Genomic DNA, 13,491 nt, shown 5'->3' with positions numbered 1-13,491 from the left:
GGTCACCCGCTTCAACTTGGGCCTTAAATTCAAAAATGAATCGCAGATGTTGCAGAAAAGCCAAAACGCGCATAATTTTTTTTATTGATAGGCACCGCATGGCGGACGCGGACTTGGCTTCCGCTGCGGAGCAGGACACGAGCGGGTGGCATGAGGTGGAGCAGACATTGACAGCTCTGGAGCTCCCTCCTGTGCCGCCCACATCGGACCCGCAGCGACTACTGGGTTATGTGCTGAACATCCTGCCGCGCTACACGGAGATGGAGATGCTGGCGACGCATCTCCGACTGCACGCGTCGACGCTGGAGCAGGACATGGAGCAGGTCAAGAGTCACGTGCGGCTGCTGACTCGCGAAGCGGCGAGTGAACGAGAGAAGAAGCTGTTTCTGGAGCGCTACGCTGCCCAAGTGATCAAGGAGCGCAACGATCTACTGCATTCCAGGGGTTCCTCGAAGAAGAAGACGGCGACGGGTTCCCATTTTGTGTGGCACAACTGCTGCAAGAAGAACACGAGCCATGCAATGGACTTGGCGCCGTCTATTTTGTCCTTTCGAGGCGAGAAACTGCAGGAAGCAACTAAGCTGATGGAGACTCTGCAGGATGAGGTGCGCAGCCAGGAACTGCTGCGGAAGGAGCTGGACTTCCTGTTGAAAAAGACGCAGCGTGAACATGACAGCAAAGTGGCGGCGGATCGAAAACATATTCAGCAGTTGGAGAAGCAGATCTTGCAACGTGCAGCGCTGCACTCGAGTCTGGAGAGGAAGCTATACGATGTGGAATCGGTGCTTGCGAGGCACGACAAAACCAAGGATGAGGAGCTGAGTATTGTGAGCAACCGCATCAGAGAGGCACAAGCTCACATCACGAGTTTGGAGAGGGAGAATACAAATTTGCACGAGCAGGTGAACGGTCTGAACTCTGACCGGGATCGTTTAACAGAACTGCTAGAGGAGACGACGGTGTCGAAGGATGTGTTCGCCGAACAGATTGATGAGCTGTCCGAAAAGTGCCAATCTCTGGAGTCCGAAGCGGACGCACTACGGTCAGAAATCGCTATGTTGCAGACAAAGGATATCAACGACATTCGTGCTCAGTACACGGCGAGGATAGACCGTCTACAAAAGGACAGCGCGGCAAATGAGCAAAAATTGTGCCAAGAGGTTGACCGTCTGAAGCAGGAGCTTAAAAAGCGAGATCAGCCACTTGCACAGACTTCCTGTGTGCGTCAGTCAACTGCAAGAGAAAGCTCCGGGTGTCTTCTTTCAGGACGATCTAGTGGTATAGCTAGTAGCTTTGTGCCTGTCGACGACGCAAGATGGAGTGACGGTATGTTTGATGCTGATCGCCAGTTTGAGAACGATGCAGTGGGTTCCTCCCTGTCGAGAAGTGAATTGTCTGTGTCAAATGGATCGTCCTATTCGTCATCTTCGCCAGGGCAGAGCCAATTCAATCTCTCCAAAGAAGTTGGAGCTGACAGCAACAAGCGTTCGACTAGAAGCTATGAAGGGTATCTATCTCGGCACCAAAGCTACACACCTTCAAATATTGAAGGTGCTACTAGGGAGCTTGATGCAGTTTCCAGAGCTCTCAGTACATCGTCCATAGAAATCGACGCTGGATTCCCAGAAAATGGCACATACACCACCACTGAAAACGCTGAAAACGCTGAAACCGAGCCCTTCGACTGGGAAACCTTTATTGACAGCGCGTCCGAGATTTCTACGCTGCAAGATGAACACACTAAACGTTCTCCATCGGCTGCTCCAAGGTCTTTGGACCTTAGTACGAGTACCATACGCCACGAAGACAGCATGGCCAGAGTATCCGATCCAGGATTTGCCCAGTCAAGTCGAGTCGGTGCAAACAGTATTGAAGAAGAGCAGCACGGCGAAGAGGCTAGCTTTCACTCCCGTCATGAGTCAGAGGAGCGATCGTTTTCTAAAAGCCGGAGCCTCGCTGAGCTTGAGTACGAGGAAGAAAAGGAGTCCGATAACGATGACACACCCGACGATAGTGAGTCGGAGCAAGATGATTTCCACGTTGTAGTGGATGACACTACCATCGGACAAGGACAATTAGCTGAACACGATGAAAACGTCACCGTAGGAAGACGTGCAGATATATTCGAAATGCTCAACGGCCTCGCGCAGATGCGGATGGAAAAAGAACAGAAGGCGTCGCAGGTAGAGCAGGCGCTGTTGGAGTACCAGCAGCGGCAACAGGGGATGCAAGTCTTGCAGATCTCTCCAGACACTTGAGTGTTGAGTTTTTGTCGCTAGATGACCTAAGATTGGGTGTGCACGCTTGGCTTGTTCCTACTCCTAGATGAGCGACGTCGATCCGATCGTGTCCTTGACTTTGTGGTCAGCCGGCTGCGGACGAGCCTCATACACGCACTCCACTATGCCGTGACGCCACTTTTAAAAGTAGAAGACAAGAAGCGCAATGTTAGTTTTGTTGCCCGTGGCATTCCAGCGCTTTACAAGCTTCGCACCTTTTTGCTTTCACCCTTGAGGCCAATATAGTAGATCTTCATTTCGTCTCCTCCGTAGCTGTCCTCAATGAAAAGCGTCAAGCTGCTAACACCCTGGAATTTGCGCACCCTACAGCAACCAAAATCAGTCAAGACACGTAATTCATTCCATACGATAGTCGTACTGAAGGGGGTAGTCGATATTTGCCGTGTCGTCTTCAACCAGATCCAATTTCTGCTGTGCTGGCAATTCGTTCGCGTTGGAAAAGTCGATATCTTCTCGGTTCGTGAACCTGAACCAGCAGCAGAACAGCAATGCATGCACATGTTAATCGGTCTCCTCAACCCTCTAAGGTCTTCACAGCTCCGCACATTTTCACTGCTTTGGGGTGCGTTCCGTCGCCGGTGCTGCCCGAGATGCAGATGGACTTGATGCTCACCGCCTCCGTGAAAGGGATAAACAGGATCATCTCGGGATCGTCATCGTTGCTGGCCAGGAAACGCGAGCGGTCCTGCCGCTCGTGGAAAGGCTTGAACGGGTTGGCCGCGTCCTGCGGGTCCAGCGCGTTGAGCACGCGCAGTTTGCTCGTGTCGATGAACGGGTAGAGCGAGTCTCCGTTGGCGTCATCCACCTCGTCGTGGTCGTGGTTGTGGTCGTGGTTGTGGTCGTGGTCATGCCCACCAAGCGCCGAGTGCTCGTCGTGGCAGTGCTGCATCTTGGGTCTCCGAGAAGATTATCGGCGATTGGTGGAAAATGGAGTGTCGTTGCGTTCCGATCCTACGGAACTCGGGGCCAGGGCTGTTCAACGAGTGCGCAACTCCGGAGAGCCAAACGTTTGTGAGTGTGGATGGAGGAGACACTTTCACTGTTGGAATAGTGGCTGGTAGTCGGGAGCTAATCGGATGGGGAAGAGCATTCTACGGCGAGCTGTCTGCGGTGGAGAATGGTCCGGTGAAGCTGGAGCTGCGGGAGCCATGCAGAGCAGTGAGTTGCGGCTCGAATCACGTATTGGCTCTCACGGATTCAGGCCGTGTGGAAGCGTGGGGTTGGAACAAGTTCGGCCAGATAGCGATGCGCGCATCGGAGCAAATTGTGAGTGATCCGACGGTCGTGGAGTTCCCTTCTGAGCCGCAGGGCTCGTCTCCTGTGCAGGTTGTCAGCGTGGCTGCAGGCGGAATGCACTCGCTGGCAACTGATGCAAATGGCCGCGTGTGGGCATGGGGGTCCAACGAGTACGGACAGTTAGGTATTAGCTCGGAAGTTGAGCAGCTCCACACACCAGCGCTAGTGCTGCTGCCGTCTGATGTCCGTATTCATCATATCGCTGCGGGCTGGGCACATAGTGCGATGGTCTCGACAACGGGTGAGGTGTTCACCTTCGGTTGGGGGTTGTACAATCAGCTTGGACATGGCTCCACGCAGAACGAGCGTCAGCCGACGGCGGTGGATGCGCTCCAAGGACTAGACAGCAAGATTGAGCAGGTAGAGTGCGGTAATTGGCACACAGCAGGTAAGACCTCCATCGAGTTGCTAGGTATCTGGTTCCTCTCTAACCTTACTCATACAGCGCTGACAGTGTCCGGTGATCTCTACACGTGGGGATGGGGAAAGGATGGCCAACTGGTGCGTTCTTGACGCCACCGCTATCCACATCTGTACCTGATCACTGACCTTCGCTGTTTTCCAGGGTCTGGAAACCTCTGTAGCAACTCAAGTACTTCCACGCGTCGTGACCGTAACTGGTTCAGCATTAAGTGACGACGCCCAGGACGTGCTATCCCTGGCGTGTGGACATCGCTTCACCCTCGCGCTGTGTCGAGACGGAACTGTCCAGTACTGGGGACCAAGCTGCGTTGATGGTGCCCATAAATCAGTCCTGCAGCCAGGGTGGCTTCGTCAGTCCGGACGCGTCCGCAAACTCGCGGCTGGCAGCTCCCACGCCATCCTGCTCGAGTCTAAAGAACTGACGAACTAGAAGAAGACGACATGGAACGGACAAAGCGCAACTACGGCATGTTGGTTAAAGCAACGAACGTCGAAGGGCGACGAGCGGCTGAGGAAGGTTCTACACGACTACCTCAGCTAACTCTGTAAAAAAATGTCGCGGCTTGAAAGGGGAGAGGGGGGGGGGGGGGGGGGGGAGGTGCATTCCCTGAGACGAATTTACATGACTGTGCAGCCGCAGAGTCCGCAGGCGCCGGCCGACTCCTCCGCCTTCTTGTCCTTCTTCTTGTCTCCCTTCTTCTCCTCCTTTGCCACCTTCCGCTCCTCCTTGATCTTCTTCACCTTGGCCACGCTGTCGTTCTTGTATCCCTCCACGGTGCTCGTCACCTTGGCCGTGAGGTCCTTGGCGTCTTCCACCACGTGCCGCGTCTTGTCCTTGATCTTCTCGGTCGCGCCGGCGTTCGGCTTGGGGGCGGCGTTCCACACCACGTGCTCCTCCTTCTTGGCGGGCGGTGCGTGCGTGGCGGGCTTGGGCGCGTGCGCGTGCGGGGGCTCCTGGCCAGGCACGGGGGCGGCGTTCCACGGCGAGTCGGACATTTTGAAGGGGGGAGCTGCTGAGTCTGCGGCGAATCTGGAAGTGAGCAAAGTGAACCAAAAAGATCTTTGGGCCCTGATTCGCAAATCTGACGTGGCATACACGAGTCAAATCCACCCAATCACAGGCGTGCTCAAGTATCCAGCACGTTGAAGCCAGCGCGAATCAAGTTTGTTTTTAAGGCAAAACGAACGTTTCTCTTCAGACTTGTCGACGCTCGGTTTCAGACCCATGAGGCACCTCAAGACGCGGGCGCCGCACTCGCTACACGCTACTAAAGTAATGAGGCAAACTACTGGATGCTGCAGCCACCGATGCCGCAGGCGCCGCATGCGCCAGGTGCATCCGCGGACTTGGCAGCGGCGGCCTCAACGCTTGGGACCGTCTTGACCTTGACCACGCTGTCCACCTTGTAGCTGGCCACGCCCTCGAACGCGTTCGCGATGTCCTTCTTTTCGATCTTGGCGTCCTTCACCACGGCCTCCGGGGCCACGATCACCTCCTTGACCACCGCTACAGGCGTCTCCTTCTTCTTCTCTACGACAACAGGCTCCTGGACAGGTTTCGTGACCACCTTCTTCACGGGCTCCGCCACCTTCGCAGCCGCGGTCTCTTCCTTCACCGGAGTCGTGTTCCAGGCCGAAGACGCAGCAGGAATCTCTGCTTCCACCTTGGTCTCCACGACAGCAACAGCCTCCTCAACGGGGGCCACGACTTCCTCGACCACGGCAGCGTTTTTCTCCTTCACAGGAATAACCTTGACGGGAGCGGCTTCCTCCTGCACGGGGGTCGTGTTCCATGCGCTGGTAGCCACTTCCTCGACAGGCGTCGTGTTCCAAGCGCTAGCCACCGGAACCTCTTCTTCAACGGGCGCTTCTTCCACGATTGGAGTCGGTACCTTCACAACCTCGACCGGCGCCGGGATCTCATCCTCCACAATAGGACCCTCAACCTCCTTGACAGGGGCAACCTCCTCCACAACTTCGTCCTTAACGGGAGCAGCAGTCCATGGGCTAGCCACCTCAACGTCTTCCTTCGCAGGCGAAGCGGTCCATGGGCTTGCAGTCTCCACCGGCGCTTCCTCAACAAATGGTTCCGTGACGGTCTCCTCAACCAGCGCTGATTCCACTTGCTTCTCAACCTGAGCGGCCTCCACCTCCGCATCAGAAACTTTCTCAACAGCGAATGGTTCTTCCACGGCAGCTTCCACCGCGGCCACAGTAGGCTCCTCAACAGGTGCAGTAGTCCACGCATTTGAAGAGGTTTCCTCCTCGGCAGGGGCCGTAGTCCAGGGGCTAGACGTCGCGGCAGGCTCCTCCACAACAACGGGCTCCTCCACAGCAGCGGGCTCCTCCACAGCAGCGGGCTCCTCCACAACAACGGGCTCCTCCACAGCAGCGGGCTCTTCAACTGTGGGCGTCTCGACCACAGTAGGCTCTTCAACAGCAGCTTCCTCCACGATCGGCTGAGGAGAATCCTCTTCAACAACAGGCTCAGGGGCAGGCGCCGAGGTCCACGCGCTCGCAGCCTCTTGCTCCTGCGCAGGGGTCGACGTCCACGCACTCGTCTCCTTCACCGGCTCCACCTCCGCAGCCACAACTTCTTCCTTGGCAGGCTTAGCGACTTTCTCTATAACCTCCTCCTTGGGCTCTTCCACCGGCGTCGATGTTGTCCACGCCGACGTCTCCGGCTCAAAGGCTGTCGAGAAGGCCGACGATGGCTCCTCCTTAGCAGGCAGGTCCTCCATCACGGCGGAGCTCACCACATCAGGCTCGGGCTCGTCCTCAGCGGGCGGGGGCGTCCCAGTGGACTTGAACGGGTTGCTGGTCTGGAAGGGGGACACGGCCCAGGGGCTGGCGGCCTCTGCGGGGCTGGTGCTGGCGGGAGCCACGTTCCACGGGCTGCTGTTGTCCTCGGAGCTCATGCTGGCGGACGACTTGTACTTCTTCAAGAGCTTGTTCACTGCGAACATGCACCAGGCGTTAAGATGAAGGCGAAACGAGGAATGACCCCCAGGAATCCGAGCCGTGCGTCACTATATACCGCAGCCACCTCGACACTTGGAAAGTGTATGGGCCATACAGTTTCCAAGTGGTGCTTCGTCTGCATTTGACTCACCTCGCTTGTCGCCAATGTGCCAGTCCGGGTTGCTGCTCTTGAGGCTGCTGGCCACACGCTTGCTGCCGAAGTCGGGGTTTGCGGAAATGACCTGATGGATCTCGGAGATCACCTCGTGCTCCTCGGGCTGGTACTTCGTGGACGCGTCCATCCGTCCAAAAAGGAATGAGTTCGGTGCAATAAATCAGGTTTTGGCGGAATGACCTTGTCCCAAAGAGTGCTTGTAGAGCAGTGGGAACTGTGCTGCATAGTCAGTGGCAGTAATTTGGGCACTCTCCTATATAGCACGCCCGATGATTGGTTGACTGCGGAGTCGCTCTTATATTGCAAACTGCTGATCTGATTCCCGCCCCTTTTTGAATCGCAGCCAGATTGCACTGTCCAGAGGCAGCAGGCATGGCTCTCTCTATGCTGAAAGTAGCGCTCATACGATGCATTGCGTCGCATATATTATTATCTGTATCGCTGCTGCATCTGCTTTCTGAAGCACAACTCCTGGGGTGCCGCCGCCAGATTGAGCCTCAATTTGAGGTGCCCCAGGTCGGACTAAACGAGTGAGGCGGCCTTGGCGCCAGATTGCACTTCACAACCAACTTTGAAGCGTGTCTGCAGCTCGGCTCCTGTCAATGTTGGTGATCACCCTTTCATGGTTTGTGCAGCACTTCCATTCACAGGTACTCACGGCGTGTGAATCAAATTTGGTCGCATTCGAGTGTTGCCCAGGTTGAAGTCGCGAAAGATCTTGCGAGAATGGCAACTCGCAGCAAAATTCCTGAGCGTATTGAAGACTTAGTCGATTCACTGCCCTGCTTCTTCTCGTGTACCATCGTCAAATTCGTCATGCATCAGCTACCTGCACTTCTGTCTTTCAATTTTGGTTGACGCCTAGAATTGTCAAACTTGTGTCGTTAGGTTCAGCGAGCACGAACTTGAGGTCTTACGTGGGCTGGTCGGAGTTAAATTCTTGAACGCATGCCTTATTGCTACCTTGTCCGCAAAACGAAATACTACATAAGGCTTGATGGTACATATACACATTTGACCTACGATCGCCAATAAATATTTGGAAGCTATCGAGTACTTGCCGTTGTTAGCCGAGGCAAACTTCATCCTTTTGAAACAAACGGAATTTTTGTAGTCGGAAATGACGCCGAAACACGTCAAGAGCTCGGAGCCGTTGAAATCTCAAAATTAGTGAGATTTCCCTTCAACGTAAGCGCATTTTTCGCGTTTGCAGATTGGTCGTTGCTTTTGGAATCCTTGACGGGTGTGCGCTGGTCAATACCATCGGTAGGTTTTGCGTAGTGCAGCATAGCGTGCAATCATCACCAGCAAAAATATCTTCGGGAAGAACGGTGCAGCCAGAAATGTGTCATCGCTTTGAAATCAAGTCCACCAACCCAAAGGAGACCTATTGCACGTACTATAGACGTCTCTCAGGGAAGTGTGCTGTCATAGTAGCCCGTAACCTCGTTTCGTGGATCTTTTGGTGAACGGTGATAATAATATGTTAAAGCGGTCATGGAAAACTGTTCCACGACACTCGTTTTCGTATCACGAATAAGATTAAGCATGCCAAAGAGTTGGGCCCCGCTCGTTCGTGACCTCGAAGCGAGGCGAATCGAATATCGAATTTATCACAACGCTCACTACCTCGCTACTATTTTCCTCTTAACCTCTTGGTTCCCAACGTCGCAAGTTAAAGCAGCACTGTCACGTTGAGACGCCACAGATCCGACCACAGAATCGTCGTAGTGTGAACCAGTCGTGCTGTGTCTCTCACGGAGTTCCCGTCTACTTCATATGCGTAAACGTTTCTGAACCGGGATCCCATTGCCTTCATGATGATAATCGAAAGTAGATCTTTGGTGGCAACCAAGAATTTACCGTTTACAATCACGTACCCCGAGCAATACACGCCATCCGCCGACGCGAATTTCATGCCTTTGAAGAACACGTAGTTGTTGTAGTCGGTGATGATGCCGTAGCGCGATTCGAGCTCGGCTCCCGTTGCAATCTCGAAGTTGGTGAAGATGCCTCTCAGCATCGTTGCAGACTTTTCATTTCCCGAAATATCCTTGCTTTGACTGGATCTCTGTCTGGCTGGTTCTGGGTAGCAGTAGTGATAGACTTTGCGAGCGATGGCGAGGCAAGAAATAGCTGCTAGTAAGTAAATCGTGGGGAAGAAGGATGCGAAAAGGAACGTCGGGTCCTTAGCAGGAAACTCGAACGATGACCACAGACGCAGCGGCGACATCTCACCGATGACAGGTGTTACATTTGCAATTCCGATTTCCCACTGAGCTTCGGAGTAGGTTTCAACTTCTTCCAGCACTGCAGAGCACGAACGTATCAGTGTTAACCGATATTTGTGGATGAACTCAAACAGGAAGATGGCAATTGCCGGGTCGATCCTCTCACGAAAGATGGAGCTCAGAAACCCCACAAGGCTCAGAAAGACAACCATTATATCGGCGTGCATCACCTCTTTGTGGATACGAACCACTTGCGACCCCGTGATCATCGCACCTCTCGACATCGCGTACTCGTTGACGGACCAGAAGGAGTCTAAACACCACGAACTTATCACTAAGATGCCCCGTATCACTAAACTCGTAGTCGATAGCGATGCGAACGGGTCGCCAATCCACACCTTGCCGGACCGAAACTTTTGATATGTCAGGAGAAACACTATAACGAGGGAGTACATCGTCTGCAACCCGAAGAAGAGGTGAATCCAGTGCACCCAGGCCCATGAATCGATCGTTACGGCTTCACCAATCCACTCCCATCGTGTAAGTGCCGTCTTCGCGTTTAAACCTTCGAGACTGGAGTACATCACGCGCACATTCTCCTGGCTGTCACCGTCGTAGAATCCTCGCTTCCTCGCTGTTATCAGATTCTTCACAGGCTCAACTAATGGGTCGCGTGGAATGCTACGTAGCTCTAGGTAGCTTTCGTCCGTAATTCCCACTAGCTCGTACATTTCAAAATCTGGAGAGCGTTGATACGGATACGTTGTAGCCACCATGTAGAATTGATCTACATGATCCGCCTGCATGTCTTCCACCAACGTGAGCATCCCCACAAGAGCAGGTCCCCGCTTCTTCAGGTCGCGCACTTCATATTCTTGAACGTTCAGCGACATTGTAACAACATACAAGTCATTTGGATTCTCGAGCGAGCGCACTAAGTTGAAGACTCGCACCACCGAAGGATCCCCGAGGAGAATCTGCCTGAACGTGCAGTCGACCACAACCACGACCAGTTCCATCTCAGTGAGAGCAGTGATGTTGTACTTGGTATTTTCAACCATCCCCTGGTACCCGTTGCTCAGGAATCCATAGTTATAGATTTCCGAATTGAATAGCGGAACTTCGGAGCATTGATCGGTTGATGTCTTGTTGTCGGACTCGAGATACAAAGCGTAGTCCCGTGGTGTCGTGTCGCCCGTGAGTACGTCTTTGACCAATGGGCTATCCTTGATCAAACCGTCTCCCAAGTAACCTTGGATCAGAGAAGAGGGAAACACTCGCAGAGTCTCAGTCGGATTTGCCGCTCCACTAAGCAACTGCAATGCCCACCACGAAGCCGACAGCGAGACATACGCGTATTGGACGGCAGCAGCAACCGCCGCGAGGCGCCGTAAAATATTGAACACGTGCCATTTCGCGAGAGTGCGTTTGGTCTTGGCACGCACAACGACGATTTCGCTTTCGCGGGTTGCCATGGTTGAGTCCAGCGAGCTCGTACCGGGTCCTTTTCCACGCGGACCTTTTCCTCCTGGTTGTACCCGCGACTTCGTCATTGATCTTCTTGCTCTTTAGCACCACTCCGCTTGACTTTGACTCTTGCTGTCGAGATACAAACTGGTTGTGGCGAACAACTTTGCTCCTTTGTGCCTTGATTAAACCATTTTGGTGGCAGCAGATAAATAGCTTGGTGTTTTCTTCTGCTGCAAGTGCTGATAGGGCCAGTCGCATTGCTCGTGTCATTGCATCTCATGTCACGGATATCTATTTGTTGCTTTCGTTTCACTTTTCTTGTTAGTAGTTGAAGAAGGGATGAAGTCGGTTGGTGCTATGGGATGAGGTAAATCGAAACGGACGGCTCACTATCGATGCTCAACGAGTTGGAGCTCCCATTTCTCCTCCAGAGACTCGAGATCAAGGGTTGCGACCATGAATCCCGACGGGAAAGTCAAGGTGGTAAAGCCTGGGCCCACGGTGGGCGAGACGGCCAAAGTTCACAGCAGCACCCCGCTCCAGCGCAAACTACGCCTCGTCCACCGGTTATTTGTTTTTGGAGCTGCTGTATGGTACATCGTCATCTCCTTGATGGCCACTGACGCCTCGCTCGCCATTTTGAAGGATACCGCACGATACGACACCGGTGAAATTGAACTGAAATCGCCATTGATTTCAGGATATGTTGGTACGGGTACGATTCGAGAGAGCCCTCTGGTCAAAAACGTTCTGGGAGACTCGACCACGCCGCTTGAAACTGGTACAGTCTTTCTGGAGACCGCTTCCACCTCGTCGTTTACGCAGTGTTCGGCTATAGCAGAAAGTGATGCAGCCAACATCTACACGGACGACTTCCTGCGTTGGATGTTCGACGACCTCAAGAACAAAACGGTTTACAACATTTCACTCTTTGACGAGATTGAGTTGGTGCTCCCTGTTGTGGACTGCGGCATAGTAAACGTACTAAGTGGAGGCGGTGCGGCCGTTGCACGAGTAAACTATCTGGTGCGCTACAAGAGCAACCAAGAGCGTATGCTGATGTTGCCAGCCTCCCTTTCCATCCAGGATTATTATATCGTCGAGCAATACGAGCGTGGGTCTGCTCTACTGCTTACGTTCTCGGTTGTCGAAGATATCCAGTCTTCAGATCCAGTCCCGCAGCACTTTGCAATTGCACTCGACTATCCGTACGAATACATGCCAGACTTCGAGGTCTGCAACTTCAACGAACACACCGATGATGGCTTTTGGTCATTCGAGACAATTCCTCAAGATCCGTTCATGAGACCCCCGAAGCCGTTGATCACAGCTCGACAACTCGGATTCTACCTCGACAAAGAGACATCACAAGTAAACCAGATTAACCTTCACTGGGACCCGGCTGATGACCCTGCTTCGGCGATTTCCAACTGGAATTGGCATGGTGACGCCATCATCCGTGATAACTGGGCCTGGGTGCACATCATTCACCTGGTCTTCGCTCTGGATGTGATCTTTCAGCTAAGCTTGCTGTTATTCCTCGTGTACCGAAGCATCATGCAGAAACATTTTTGGATCGGTGATGCCTTCGCCTCCATCTCGAACGCTTTGCTCTATCGTGGCATCTACGTGATCATATCCAACCACATCAATGGGTACTGGACACTCACCGAATTCAGTCTCGCGCTTGCATCGACTCTTAGCGGAGATTCAACCGTGCAGTACCGCGAGGAAATGGCTCATGCAGACATGCTTACCATCTACCTGAATATCGTGAGCGTCCTTAGTTACTTGGTACGAGAGCGAGTGGACCCGATTTTCGTTTTAGTTTGCTTCGAGGTGGGTTTCAATAGTCGGGAAAGCATGGCAACAATCTTTCCAGCACTACAAAAAGCGCTTGTAGACTACGGAGTCACCGAGACTTCCTACGGCCGCGTGGAAGTCGACGCTTTCCTAGCTTCGTTGTCTCCTATGCGGCTCTGGACAGTGCACCCGATTCATCAGAATGTCTGGCCATTGCTGGTCGTCACCTTCGTGATCATCTACAGCACGATACTGGTAATTATATTGTATGTGATTGTACGAAAGCTCATGCGATACCATGCATCGGGATTTCAAGCTGGGAGTCAAGACGATAAAAGTGTCTCCAAACGCCAGGGCTCCGGTCTATTCCGTACTGATTCGGAACCGAGGGAGCTGATGGAATTCGAGACAGCTACGGGCTCAGTGCTGAAGAATCGCTTTGGTATTCTGTCGACGTACAAGAACTACACGATGAAGAACGGCCGCAGGCTCACGTCAGGCGACGCCATCTACTGCAACGGCTTCGTTGTTGCCAACGACAAATTCGTTATAGCCACAGAGGATTTGCTGTCGCTACTTATCATGAAGATCACGCGCGCACGCTTCACAAACATTTACGTCTACACAATCAAGGATGGCACTGGTGTTAACCAAACAGCTCGTCTGGTGTACCCGACAACAATTTCCTGGCATGATCTGGCGAAGGTGAGCGTGAGCCCGTTGTCGTAAGTAGTGGGTCGAAGAGATTGATTTTTCATCTAGTTCTCGAGCCTTCACGTGGAAAATGAAGACTCTTGCAACTTAAATATGAATGCATTAGAATTAACTTTCT

At 53.2% G+C, this 13,491-nt stretch overlaps 7 protein-coding genes across 7 annotated transcripts; 3 read left to right on the top strand and 4 right to left on the bottom strand.

Annotated features, from left to right (window-relative positions):
* Positions 1 to 98: 98 nt before the first annotated feature.
* Positions 99 to 2,258, top strand: KRP23_1024 (uncharacterized protein; the record flags this gene model as incomplete). The annotated part of the gene is made up of 1 exon (XM_067895691.1): positions 99 to 2,258. The coding sequence occupies one exon, from the start codon at positions 99 to 101 to the stop codon at positions 2,256 to 2,258; it is 2,160 nt and encodes a 719-aa protein (XP_067751592.1).
* Positions 2,259 to 2,321: 63 nt separating this feature from the next.
* On the bottom strand, positions 2,322 to 3,189 carry KRP23_1023 (PITH domain-containing protein; the record flags this gene model as incomplete). The annotated part of the gene is made up of 4 exons (XM_067895680.1): positions 2,322 to 2,417; positions 2,495 to 2,603; positions 2,659 to 2,766; positions 2,846 to 3,189. The coding sequence occupies 4 exons, from the start codon at positions 3,187 to 3,189 to the stop codon at positions 2,322 to 2,324; spliced, it is 657 nt and encodes a 218-aa protein (XP_067751591.1).
* A 356-nt stretch (positions 3,190 to 3,545) lies between these two features.
* On the top strand, positions 3,546 to 4,449 carry KRP23_1022 (E3 ISG15--protein ligase HERC5; the record flags this gene model as incomplete). Its single annotated transcript, XM_067895669.1, has 3 exons — positions 3,546 to 3,984; positions 4,042 to 4,097; positions 4,162 to 4,449. The coding sequence occupies 3 exons, from the start codon at positions 3,546 to 3,548 to the stop codon at positions 4,447 to 4,449; spliced, it is 783 nt and encodes a 260-aa protein (XP_067751590.1).
* A 188-nt stretch (positions 4,450 to 4,637) lies between these two features.
* KRP23_1021 (uncharacterized protein) lies at positions 4,638 to 5,015 on the bottom strand (the record flags this gene model as incomplete). Its single annotated transcript, XM_067895657.1, has 1 exon — positions 4,638 to 5,015. The coding sequence occupies one exon, from the start codon at positions 5,013 to 5,015 to the stop codon at positions 4,638 to 4,640; it is 378 nt and encodes a 125-aa protein (XP_067751589.1).
* Positions 5,016 to 5,305: 290 nt separating this feature from the next.
* KRP23_1020 (Zonadhesin) lies at positions 5,306 to 7,282 on the bottom strand (the record flags this gene model as incomplete). The annotated part of the gene is made up of 2 exons (XM_067895646.1): positions 5,306 to 6,975; positions 7,132 to 7,282. 2 exons carry the CDS (start codon positions 7,280 to 7,282, stop codon positions 5,306 to 5,308), a joined length of 1,821 nt encoding a protein of 606 aa, XP_067751588.1.
* A 1,548-nt stretch (positions 7,283 to 8,830) lies between these two features.
* KRP23_1019 (uncharacterized protein) lies at positions 8,831 to 10,939 on the bottom strand (the record flags this gene model as incomplete). The annotated part of the gene is made up of 1 exon (XM_067895635.1): positions 8,831 to 10,939. The coding sequence occupies one exon, from the start codon at positions 10,937 to 10,939 to the stop codon at positions 8,831 to 8,833; it is 2,109 nt and encodes a 702-aa protein (XP_067751587.1).
* A 373-nt stretch (positions 10,940 to 11,312) lies between these two features.
* Positions 11,313 to 13,388, top strand: KRP23_1018 (uncharacterized protein; the record flags this gene model as incomplete). The annotated part of the gene is made up of 1 exon (XM_067895624.1): positions 11,313 to 13,388. One exon carries the CDS (start codon positions 11,313 to 11,315, stop codon positions 13,386 to 13,388), a length of 2,076 nt encoding a protein of 691 aa, XP_067751586.1.
* Positions 13,389 to 13,491: the final 103 nt, after the last annotated feature.

Source organism: Phytophthora ramorum (genome assembly GCF_020800215.1).
Source record: "Phytophthora ramorum isolate Pr-102 chromosome Unknown Phyram_PR-102_s0001, whole genome shotgun sequence".
NCBI lineage: Eukaryota > Oomycota > Peronosporomycetes > Peronosporales > Peronosporaceae > Phytophthora > Phytophthora ramorum.
Note: the sequence above shows the minus strand (reverse complement) of the source record. Positions and strands in the feature narration are given on the sequence as shown.